Here is a 13,308-nt window from a genome sequence, read left to right as displayed (position 1 = left end):
ACTCAGGTTGAGAACCATGTGGATGGCCTATCAGTTTAAATGTGCAGGCCTGCTTAAGCAGCATTTGAAGCTGCAGTGCTCAAAATCATGCAGATTAGAAAAGTAGCTGTAGGAAAAGTTATTTGAGATGGCACATATTTCTTCAGAAATTCAAGATGTGTCTCCTAAAGATGGACCAACTGATTCAGGAAACCCTGGTAGATCTCTATCGTGTGATCAAACATTCTCTGGGGACTTGGATTTGAGGTGTATGATTGAAGAAAATGCTTTCCAGACTTTGTCTGAAGAATCCTTGATAAAAAGACCATGTTACACACATTGTATCTTGGAACCAGATGAAGATAATGATTTTCGTTCTCTGACATTTCCAAGAAATCTCTGGAAAATGGCTGGGAGTGACTAATTTAAATCCATCTGGTGGGATGATAATGGAACTTCCATAGTGATTGATGAAGATGTCTTTAAGAAGGAAGTTTTGGAAAGAAAGGCCCCTTTCAGAATATTTGAAACTGGAAGTATGAAAAGTTTAGTTAGACAGCTTAACCTTTATGGGTTTAGTAAAGTGCGGCAGAAATTTCAAAGATCTGCTTGTCTAGTTGACTTTCTGGCAGAAGAAAATGAAGCCTCTGTTTTAAGCAAGGTATACACAAATTTTAGTTACGACTTGATAACTTATGTATAAAATTTTATTCTGTACATCAATCTATGGTAATATAAATGTAAAGCTTGATTTTGAAAATAGTATAAAACTACAAGTGCTAAAATTCTTTATTTGTTCTAAAAATGAGGACAGTGACTTAACTCTTCAAGATTATGAGAAAGTTTGCTAGCAAGTATGAATCTTATCAGAAATCTAAATAAAGGTATGAAAGCTGCTTTTCAAAAGTGGCATTCACCGTTACTGCAAACACTAAATTCTTTAATTTGATGACTATACTATTTAAATGTGTATTTTCCAAATAAGGAACTTCAAAATATCGTCAGCAATGTTCATATTTTGATGATTTTAACTTTGCATACTAAACATGAAATCTGAGGTTTTTAAGTTAAGGCTTATTGCAGTTATGTATTTTGGTTTAAATTATTACTAAAATCTTTCTCCTTTGGTTGTAGCTGCAGTTCTACCATAATCCAAATTTTAAACGAGGCTTTCCCAAGCTTTTAGTGAGAATAAAAAGAAGATTTGGGATTAAAAATGCCTCTCTGGTGTCTTCATTGGCTCGAGACTTCAACAAGAAGCACTTTAAAGGAGGGGGTAATGTTGCTAAAAATAATTCTGATTTTGTGGCTGACACCAGTGGAGAAAGTGCATTTTTACCTTCTGCAAATTTAAACATGCCTCTAATAAGAAAGCCCTCTATTGGCCACATAATTTGTGATAAAATTACCCCGATCAGAGGTGATTTTTCTCCTCCATCATCAACGTCAGTTAGACCACCAGAAAATATTGCATTGGAACAACTAGCTATTTTAAATCAGTTGACCACTGTCCACGGGCACTCTCAAAGCAGCTACACTGAAGCAAATGGCCGTGTTGTGAACTTCATTACAACTACAACTTCTACTTCTCAATACAGCAACTTGTCCCCCTTACAGAGCAATTATTTTGGACTGATGGTGGAGCCTTCTAATTTTCTAATTAGATATCACAACATATCTGCCAATGAAGGTCGTTTTTGTAAACTTCAACCTGTGAGCAACCAACGGTTTCCAGTGCCAGTGATAGCTGATACATCAGCTACTTCTCTTTCAAGGCCAACTCATCAGACATCTTCAGTTTATGAACGTCATCCTAATTACAACTGAACTACCAGAGGACTACCAGGTTATGCATGATAACAAAGATTAAAATTGATGTTTGCAAATATTGACAAATATCTGCAACTTTCTTATTTGAACAATAAACATAGAAGTGTACTTTATTATCCTTATTTTTTTAAATAGAGATAAGAGTTAAAAGGGAGACTAAGTAACCATTTAAAGAAAAAAAGAGATATTTGTTTGATATGATCATTTGATGGAACAATATGGGTGTAAGTTTAAATAATTTCTGTGAGGAAGAAGAGAAAATGGAAGAATTTGGAAAAAGTCTAAAACATGGAGAGAGGGAAAATTACTAAGTGGTTTCTGGTTCACAGTGTAAAGTATTAAATGTGTTAAGTTAGGATATGTTGGAACAGGATGAAAATGCAGGAACCGGCCCAGGGATCATGGTCTTTATTATGTCATCTCTGGTATCATAAAAGTCACATGATGTAGCCTCAGATGGTATATTCAGCATGTGGTAAAATTTAAAAAGGAATTTTATCTCTGGTCTTCCTTGTGCTGTTTTCTAAGCATTCCAATTGTTGCTTTATTTTCCTCCACTCAAGAGTATGCAATATATTTTTAGAGTGAATATTTTAAGTTACTATCATGTTCCAGCCAAACACAAGCTTACACCTTCAGGGTAGTACTTAATGCTTTTCCAAATCTAAGCCCACAAACTCAACATAGTTTAGCCATTCCATTATAGAGCTGACATCTGACTAATTTGGCATATCTTTATGTTTCACTGTTTCTGGAGATACATCCAGGCAAATGCTTATCAACCATATTAAATCCAAACTCACAACTATTGCTCCAGCTTATCCTTGGACTTAGAATGTCCTCCTTTTACCTATTTAGATTTCCCCAGTTTCAGCACAGAAATCACCTCCTCCAGATATTTTCTGTCTATCCCCCTTTCCTTGTCTAACTTGGATACCAGCACAGTAAGCACAGCTCACGCCACAGGATGCATTTTAGTATTTAGTGAATGAAAACTACATGTTGACTTTACACAAAATCTACTTTCCTGAAACAACAAAACTTTCATGGTTTACAAACAGTTTCATTATGGTCTTTAATCTTCACCACAAACTAGCTCTTTTCGTAGCCCAAGGCTAGTCACTCAGGACTGTAATTGGAGGTAGGTACAGGAGACAAAGTATTATTTTCTTCTTAATTCACGCCTCCAGAGACCTAAAGCATTCCATTCTCATTTGCTGGATTTTTTCATGTCTCTTCATCACCCACCCACCCCAAAATAGCTGATTCTCTTCCCCATACCAATAACTATACTTATTTCTAATTAATTGACTTCTTAGAATCAGAGCTTTATCCAGAATTGACAGTGCCATTGCAAACATTTAGTGTAGGTTTATACACCCCACATAAATTGTGCCCTTGCTAACCTTCACACAGGAAGTATCTAAGAGGTACTAGAACCTTGGTTGGGGTGGTCGTATTCAGTAACTAAATTGCAATCTGAACTGTGTAGACTAAAAAGAGGTGAGGGTGGTAGAATTTAATATTTGTCCAACTGCAAGAATACCAAATTTCTGCAGATATTAGGAAATATATAATATTCATGGAAGACTTTGACTATTTCCGATTAATTTAAAATAAATGGTGAAGCAATTTCAAAATGTGAAATGAGCTGAAATTCTGGAAAAATTGTAGGCAAGTTCAGGGAGCCTAAGGCTTCTGCTCACAATGATGCAGCCAGTGTCATCTGATAAGACAGGAAAGGCAAAATTGAGTCCAGAAAATGTGTCACCAGTTGTGAAGAAAGCCTTTGATAATCTGGAGAATGGGCAAATGGGCCAGGGTAAGCTCTAGCAACTTCCCACCAATATGACTTTTACCAAGAGAAGGAAAGAGCCCACTTGCAGCAGGAGATCTATGTCTGGACAGCAGTGAGTGTTCCTATAACAGAAACATCAAGTTTTCAAGTTTGTCAGCTCAACTCTGATGGTGGCTATGTTGTAGCTTACATTATCAGTCTGGGGTTCAGAAGGGCTGGTTCAGCAGCTAGTTTCCAGCTCCCTTATCAGACAGTGGGTCTTACCATAATCATCATAACAAGATTCTATAGTGATAAGGCAAAAGCTACACTTTAATTTCAAAATTAGAAATCCTAAATATTCTATTGTTTGTTTTTCCATCTCTAGTTTTCTACCTGGGAAAACTAGAATATTGGCAAATGAACAAAAGTTGCCTGGTGCTTTGAAAACTATTCTCTGAGCTCTGCCTACTGAATTCTTCCCACTAAATACAACAAATCTGTCTTCCACTGTGTGTGTGTGTGTGTGTGTGTGAAGATGCATTTTTAAGCAGTAACAAAGTTTGTCTTAGTTGAGTCATCAGTGAATTTTTCTTCTGCATCTGGCAGAATCTCTGTGAATTAAGAGTTTCATTGAGCCACCAGATTTTCTTCTGATCAGTGAGAGGTAGATTATATTTCTCCCAGTATGCTAATTGTTACCTTTTCATTGAATCCCGAGCTGATGCTAGGGCCAAGCCACTGAACCCTTGAATTGGACTGAGACATATACAGTCTCCAATCCCCAGAGCCCAGCACAGGATTGTGTCTCCTTTTTAATTTAAGCTTATGTCCAAGTTTATTTCTCTTTTAATTCTCATTGTTGACACAACATATTTTGGCTTTGAACACCCATTGACTAATTTATAGAGACTGAACAGCTGATGTATTCCCGTTCAACTACAAATAGCAATAACCTTTATTTCGTTGGACTACCTGGAATACAGTGAACATAGTCATTATTTTGAAAGCAGTCCTCAGTCCTAATAATGCAGAAACTTTATAGTTCTTTGCCAGCACTTGAGCGAGGATAATTCCTGTGGATCTCAGGGATTATCCTCACATCCCCAAATGCAACCATGGGAAAACACCATATTGTTTTCCAAAATTACATCTTTGTCATTTTTGCATTCCAATTGCAAAACAGTTAAGAAATGTAGGAGTTCTGAGGTTTTATCATGCTGAGATTTTTAGCAACCTAACATGTTCCTTACTTACTGATGCTGTTGGGGAGATGAGACCTTTGGTATGAGACAGTGAATATTATCACTCAAAGAAAAGCAGCCATGGTTATATTTTTTATCCATTCCCTAATCTCAGATGAATTCACAGAGTGAAATTTTAATGCCTACAAAATCAGTTGTCTGTTACCATGAAGAAAGTTTAAGGCATGGTAAAACACAAATTATATTAGTATCTTTATGTATAATTTATTAGAATCACTTATATATTTGCATCTTTATCTAGGATAACTCTATTATGACTCACGATTACTTCCTTCAAAAACAGTAATGAGAAATGACATGGGAAACAATGATCATTGTCTTTCCATTTTTCCTTCTGCTTTTATTGAGATATAATTGACATAAGACATGGTGTAAGTTTAGGTGCAAAGGGTAGATATTTGAGTCACATGTATCATGAAGTAAATATTATAGCAATTTTATGGAGAATTCATTATCTCATTTAGATATAATATTAAAGAAATGCAATTTGTTTTTAGTTGTGCTGAGAAATCTTAGCGTCTACTCTCTTAACAACATTCATATGTAACATAAAGCAGTATTAATTTTATTTATCATGTTAATATGTAAAATCCCTAGAAGACGTTTTTTTAATGGCTGGAATCTTTCGGGTGTATTAATCTAATTCTCCTTTCCCAACCCCTGCCTCTGTTAACTACAAATCTGTTTTTTTCTATAAGTATATTTGTTTGTTTTTGAAGTGTACTTTAATGTATAACACTGTTAGATTCTCTTACATAACATAATGTTTGCAAATTTTAATACATTTCAAACTGATCACAAGAATAAATTTATTTATGATATGTTGCTATTTAAAGATATTTCATTGTTATTGACTATTCCCCATACAGTACATTTCTTGTTCCTGACTCATTTAATTTGCAACTGGAAAATATTCTCTCTTAATTTTCCTGAACTATTTCTTTTTCTTCACCACATTTCCCTCCTTCTTGTAAACAACCTGTATCTTTCTATATCAATAACTCCTTTCCTGTTTTGTTATGTTGATTTGTTTTAAAATCAAAATATGAGTAAAATAATTTAGCATTTGCATTATCTGTGTGAGTAATTCCACTTAGCATATTACCATCTTGGTCTACCCATTTTTTGCAAATGACAAGAACTTATACTTTTTAGAGCTGAGTAATAACCCATTGAAATTTTATGTGTGTGTGTGCATACATATATATATAGTGTGCATAATATATATATAGTGTGTATGCATATATATATTCAAATATAGATAAATCTTCAGTTAATAGATGGTTAGATATATATACTATAAACAGACATTTTCTTTGTCCATCATATATTGATGAGCAATTAATTTGCTTCTATATCCTGGCTATTGTAAATAATGCCGCAGTGAGTATAGGGTTGAATTTATCTTTTCTGCTTAGAGTTTTTATTTTCTTGGAATAAGTATCCAGATATAGAAATGTTGGTTCATATTTCATTTTAAATTTTTAGATAAAACTCCATACTGTTTTCCAAAGTGGTAGCACAAATTTACATTCATTCAATCAGTGCATCAGGGTTCTTTTTCTTACATCCTCACCTACATTTATATTTGTAATCTTTTTGACAGTATTCATTCTGGTAGGACTGACATAAAATCTTATTGAGTTTTGGACTTGCATTTTTCTGATGGTTAGTGATGTTGACTAATTTCATGTGCCTGTTGATTATCTTTCCACCACTGTATATTAATTTATTTGTAATGGGCTAAATGAGCATAACTGTCTGATTTCATTTTTATTCATTATGTTGTGTTCCATTATTCTGTTTGTTCTGTGCCACTACTATATTCATTACTGTAGTTTTGTATTATAGATTAAAATCAGGCACAGTGATACTATTTGTTTTTGTCAAAGTTGTTTGTGTTTTTAGTTTGTTTGTTTTCTTTTCTTTTCTTTTCTTTTTTAGTGATTTCAACTCTTTTGTGTTTACATGAAAATTTAAGAATTAATTTTTGTAAGTGTCTGAAAATGCACTTTGTATTTTGATAGGCACTGAATTTAATTTGTGTATTTTCTTGGCTAGTACTGTCATTTAAACAATAATTTTTCCTAATATATGAACACACTATATCCATTCATCTGTTTGCATTATCTTCAATTTCTGTTACAAATATTGATAGTTTTCTTATTACAGGATATTTAACTTCTTGGATGGATACATTTCTTGATTTTTTTTTAATGCAACTGTAAGTGAGACAGTTACCTCAGTTCCTCTATCTGTTATTTTGTTGTTAGTGTGTAGAAATGCAAGATTTCTGTATGTTAATTTTACATTCTGAAATTGTTCCAGATGCATTCATAATCCCTAGTAGTCTTGTGGTGTCTTTTTTACTATTTCTGTTTAACATATTTCATCTGCAAACAGATACTTTTACTCCTTTTTTTGAAATAGCTATATTTTATTTACTTTTATTATGGATAGCTATGGCTAGAATTTCCAATACTATACTGAATAACAGTGGTAAGAGTGAGCATTCTTTTCTTCTTCCTTCTCTTACAGGAGATGCTTTCAGCTATTAATCAGTGAGTGTCATGTTAGCTGAGTTCTTGTCATATATGACCTTAACTGTGTTGAGGTATGTTTCCTTATGCCCAATTTGAGGAGAAATTTAATCATAAATAGATAATGAATTTGTCAAAACATTTTATGACTCTTTTGAGGTGACCATACAATTTTTATTTTTCAATTTGTTAGTTTGGTGTATCATATTGATTAATTTCTGGGTAATGAATCAATTTTGCATCCCTTGCATAAAAGGGACTTAATCATACTGTATAATCCTTTTAATATTTTGTTTTCTTTTTTAACAATTTATTGATGATTTTTGCATCTATGCTTATCAGTAGTATTTAACCTGTAATTTTATGAGATATTTGTTCCAGTTTTAATAGTAGTGTGATATAGAAATGTGGGGTAGGAAGCCTTCCTTCCTCTGCAAATTTTTGGAATTCTCTGAGAAGTATAGGTGATAGCTCTTCTCTAAATGTTTGGCAGAAATCACCTGTGATGCTGTCTAGGCCTGGAATTTTGTTTCTTGAGAGATTTTGTTTAATTACTTATTCAATTTCATTAGTGATAATCTGTTAATATTTTCTATTACTCATTCCATCCTGGAGATTAGGTCTTTCTAAGAAATTGTCCATTTCTTCTAGGGATATCATTTTTAATGGCATATAATTTGTTGTATCATTTTATGATGCTTTGTGTTATATTTTATAAGCTGTAACTTCTCAATTATTTTGGAGCTTTTTTATCTGTACTCACTTTTTTGCTCATGAGTCTCATTAAAGTTTATCAGTTATATTTATCTTTCAAAAGCCATTATGTAGTTTGACTAGATGTTTCTATTATTAATCTTTATTTTATTTATTTATGTTCTGATCTTTCAGCTGTCTTTCCACCTACTATCAAGTTTGTTTATTATTTTTCTACTTCTTTTGTATGTAAGATTAAGTTATAAGAGAGAGATGTTTCTTATTTGTATAAGTGGGATTATTTTGCTATAAGCATCCCTATTAATACTGCTTTTGCTATACCCCATGGACTTTATTTTTGTTGTCATAATTCTTTATGTATTTTTACTTTGATTTATGCATCCATCCATTGGTTGTTTAATATTGTATGATTTATCCACCACACTTTAAAATTTTTCTCAGGTTTTTCCTTTTAGAAAATTTGTATTCTCACAGAATCCATGTGTTTCTTCACAAAACAGGAGAAATATAATAAAATTTATACAAAATTGTGAAAGAACCAAATTTTCTAAAATTATCTTCAATAAATGAACAAAGCTGTGGGTATTATCCTCCCTGACTTAAGAATATACTTCAAAGTTACAGTAACCAAAACATCAAAATATATCACTAAAAGAGTCACATAGATTAATGGAACAAAATAAAGAGTCCAAAAATAAACCCACACTCTTATGGTCAGTTAGTCTACAACAAAGGGGGCAAGAGTATACAATGGAAAAAGGCAGTCTCTTCAACAAGCAGTTCTGGGAACACTGGACAGTACAAGTAAAAGGAAGATGTAAGAGCACTTCCTTCCATATTATACAAAATAAGATAAAAATGGATTAATTTCCTACATGTAAAACCTGAAACTATACAATTTCTGACCAACAGGAGCAGAACTGCCTTTGAGAAAAATCATATCAATATTTACTTTTGATCTATCTCCTTAGTGAAAAAAATAAGGAAAACAAACAATAACAGTTTTTAATTTTACTGAGGAAATAATAGATGTATTATGTGATACAGGGTTTCCACTTCTTGTATAAGTGTGAAGTGTAAAACCTTTTGCATAGCAAAGGAAACCTTCAGCAAGAATTATGACAACACACAGAATAGAAGGAAGAGTTTCAGACAATGAAACCAACAAGGTATTAATCTACATAATATATATATATATAGCATATTAGACTCAATAGTTAAAAAACAAAGACCCCAACTTAAAAAGAGTTGGAAGATCTTCATTGAAACTTTTCAAAAAAAAAAGTGAATGATTTTCTTGCACGTAAAAAGAAAGATAACTTTGCTATTCATTAGGAAATCATAAATCAAAACCAGATTGAAATATAATCTCACAGCAACCAAAATGGCTATTAAAAAAGTCTACAAATGACAAACATTAATAAGAATGTCGATAAAAGGGAACCCAGGTTCACTGTTTGTGGAAATATAAATTGATGCATCCACTATTATAAGAGTGTTGTCAGTGCTCAGAAAACTAGAAATACAAGCAGTATATGTTACAGCAATTCCAGTTATTGTTATAAATCTCAAAAAAATGAAAACATTCAGATTAAAGGATATATTACCCCCAAAGTTTTAAACATTAACATTTATAATAGCCAAGGATAGATGCACAATTCAACTGCTCATCAGCAGAAGTATGGCTGAAGTAGATGTGAGATATAGATAAAAGAATAAGTACTTAGTCATTGTCATAATAAAAAATAAATTTCTGCTATTTGGAACAATGTGACTGGACCCAGAGAGTGCTGCACACAATAAAATAAATCATACAGAGAAAAACACTCTATGTTGTCACTTAAATGAGGAAAATAAAGATATAAGAGAAATAATCATAAAAAAAGGAACAAAATCACATATATATGTGTACTGTACCAAGTAGTGTTTTCCTGTGCGGACAGGGAAGAAGGATGGAGAAGGCAAAAATGTGAAAGCTACTAGTAATAAATTAGAGAACCAACAGGGCTATATTTACAGCACAGAGAAATATTTTAATAATTTAATTAATTTTAAAGAGATTATAAGGATATATTATAGTAAAATATGCATGTATGTGGGAAAAACATTGAAGAAAAGAACCCAGCAAAATCAAAATATTTTGTAGTACTATGATTTTAGGGGAGATGATTTGTTCACTTTCTTTACAGTTTTCATAATGTCATATGTAGAATTTAAGCTTTTAATTGAAAAAGTATATACTTTTAAAAGTGACATAAGTTTAAACTGTTTTTGTCTCTCCCCTTATATCTACAGTCAGTAAGACGTTCACATCTCAACAAAAATAACTACAACACAAAACAATACTTCAGAACTCAAGTGAACAGGTGAAGTTTGGTGGAATAAAACACACAAAGGTGGCAGAAGTGAGGGAAGAGCAGATTTGGTGTCTGCAACCAAGGCCCCCTGAATAGGATATCTGAGTCCACAAGTTCAGAGAACCCAGTAGAAACAGGGTCTCAGTGGTTGACACAGCTTCAGCCCCCAATGCACTAATACTCATGGTCACATGTAACTAGGAGGGAGCAACAATGGAGACAGAAATTCCATCCTTCAGACACTCAGACATTCATGACAATGTCCCTACTCCCCTTTCACAGTGGTGGAGACAAGATACCTTGCAACACTGGACATAGCAAAGGCACTTGCGTGATTCCAAATACCCACCTGTCTTTATACCTTTCCCCAATGTGTACATTGAGTCTCAAGGGATATCATGTAATAGGAAGGGTTTGCTGTCCCAGTGACAACAGTGGCATTAACTACCAAAGAAGTCTAAGAAGTGACAGTGAAAGCACATCTTTTATCCAGACAGTAGCGACTGGAAAGTGCCATTTTAAAATATTATCAGAGGTAGCTCAGGTAAGTAAAACCAAAAATTGTGCAATATTGCAAACTACCAGAAAACAAAAGCAAGGACTCTAACTCCCAATCTGTTATTAAGTGTCATCAGAGAAATCATTTACAAGATCATTACCAATCACAGTTACATTATAGGGCACACACACACACAGATACACAGACACATACACCCACACAGACACAGACACACATGCACATGCACCTGCGCACAGACACACACACACAATGTGAACCATGCAGCAAACTTAAGTCATGGTATATTGCCATATAGCTAATAGAGAATCCAAATAGGTGTCATTCAGAAACTCAATACAAAGAACAATACTAAAAATGTAGTTTAGTGAGCTCAGGAATAAATGAAATGTTGATAAGGAATACATTACCAAAGAGAATGAAACTATAAAATAGCCAAACATTGTTTGAGGGCCAGGAGATCTTAATAAATGAGGTGAAGAATGCAACAGAAAGCATTGGAAGTAGACTGTCTTTGTGGAAGAGAGATTAGCAATCCCACCAATACAAAACTAGAAATGATATGAGAGTGCAGAGATACAAGATATTAAAAAGTGAGGGTATTCAAAAGTAGCCATCAGACTTCCTCAGGAAGTGCACATTAGAATGGAATCCTGGAGGGAGAAGAAAATTAGAAGGCAGCTGATGGTGTATATAAAGAAGTAATAGTTGATAACTTCCTGAACCTGTGTAAGGAACTGATATTCAAGTCCGTGAGACAACAAAACACGAATAACATTAAGACAAAGGGACCTCCTTCAAGATACATCATATGCAAAATGGCAAGTCAATGACAGAGAAAATATTGTAAAGGCAGCCAAAAAAAGTTTTGAAAATCTACAAAGTATCCCCCATTAAGCTATGAGAAGATTTCTGAGCAGAAATCATAGGCCAAGGGTAAATAAAATTACATTTTCAAACAACTGAAATAAGAACTAACTCACTCAATAGTACTTAAACAGTTATCACTTATTTATAAAGTGAAAATAAAAAATTTACCAGACAAACATAACCTGAATATGATAAAAAAACAAAACCGATACACCTAATAAGAGGTGTAGAAAGGAAATCTTCAAAGAAATATAAAATGGCAAATATATGCAAAACATTGCCCCAAAATTTAAGGAGATACCCCGAGAAACTTTCAACAGTTTCTTTGGGTGTGTTTTTTAATGCTACTAAACTATTTGGTTTAAAAGGGGAAAAATAGGAAATCAGGGACAATAAATATAGATACCTCAAACTGGTAACGTGTTTACAACAGTAAAAGAAATAATTTCAGTCAGTAACCATCAAAGGTAAAGAGTAAAATAAAACATTATTAAAGGAAGCTGCTATCAGCGGAAAAAGGACTAAATTATACCTGAGATGTTTATTTTTATTTGAAGTAGAGTAGATGTACTATATTGTGTAGTTTCAGATGTATAGCATAGTTATTATAACCACTTTGTATAGTATAATGCATTATGAATTATTACAATGATTGTAACACACAATTATTTTAAGCTATTGTGTATAATTCCATGATCTATACAGATTATCAATGTTGCCAAACTCCTTTCTGTATACTATTTTCTATCTGCCAATATTCTACCATTAAAATCTCTTTCCCTTCTCTTTGGTAAACATAAATTTTTTCCCATATCTTTGAGTCTGTTAAGTCTTGTCTATCTAAACTCTTTACATCTCCATCATGTCTCTATCTATCTATCTATCTATCTATCTATCTATCTATCTATCTAGCAATCTATCAAGTATTATCCTCCTATCTATCTATTTACCTGTCACCTATCAATAGATAGCTATAGATAGATGTACACAGATATTTGTTATAATTTAGATTCCACATATAAATTATATTATATACTTTTGTCTTTGTCTAAGTTACTTTACTAAGCACAATATTTAGTAGGTCCATTCATGATGCTGAAATAGCAATGTGTTATACTTTTTCATGGCTGAGTATTATTCCATTGCATATTTATAGAAACATCATATATTCTTAAGTCCATAGTCTGCTCTGGACTCTTGGATTGCTTCCCTTATTTGCATATTATAAACAGTGCTGTTGTAAACATTGTTTCTTCTCAATTTAGGTTTTTTCCCCAGATTTCTTCAAGGAGAGATATTACTGGGTCTTATGATATTTAACTTTTTAGTTTTTAAACAAATCTGAATACTGTTTTCCATACAAGTTCCAAAAATTTACATTCCTACCAAGAGAATACAAGAGATTTGTTACCTCCACATCTTTTCCAACATTTTCTATTTGTAGACTTTTTGATAATAG

At 32.9% G+C, this 13,308-nt stretch overlaps 1 protein-coding gene across 1 annotated transcript; it reads left to right on the top strand.

Moving 5' to 3' along the window:
• Window positions 1-237: 237 nt before the first annotated feature.
• On the top strand, window positions 238-1,922 carry LOC140694210 (heat shock transcription factor, Y-linked-like). The gene is made up of 2 exons (XM_072957585.1): window positions 238-640; window positions 1,114-1,922. The coding sequence occupies exons 1-2, from the start codon at window positions 518-520 to the stop codon at window positions 1,804-1,806; spliced, it is 816 nt and encodes a 271-aa protein (XP_072813686.1). The 5' UTR covers window positions 238-517; the 3' UTR covers window positions 1,807-1,922.
• The last annotated feature ends 11,386 nt before the right edge of the window (window positions 1,923-13,308 follow it).

This window comes from Vicugna pacos, unplaced genomic scaffold, assembly GCF_048564905.1.
Source record: "Vicugna pacos unplaced genomic scaffold, VicPac4 scaffold_20, whole genome shotgun sequence".
Lineage (NCBI taxonomy): Eukaryota > Metazoa > Chordata > Mammalia > Artiodactyla > Camelidae > Vicugna > Vicugna pacos.
This window is presented reverse-complemented; position numbering and strand designations above follow the sequence as displayed.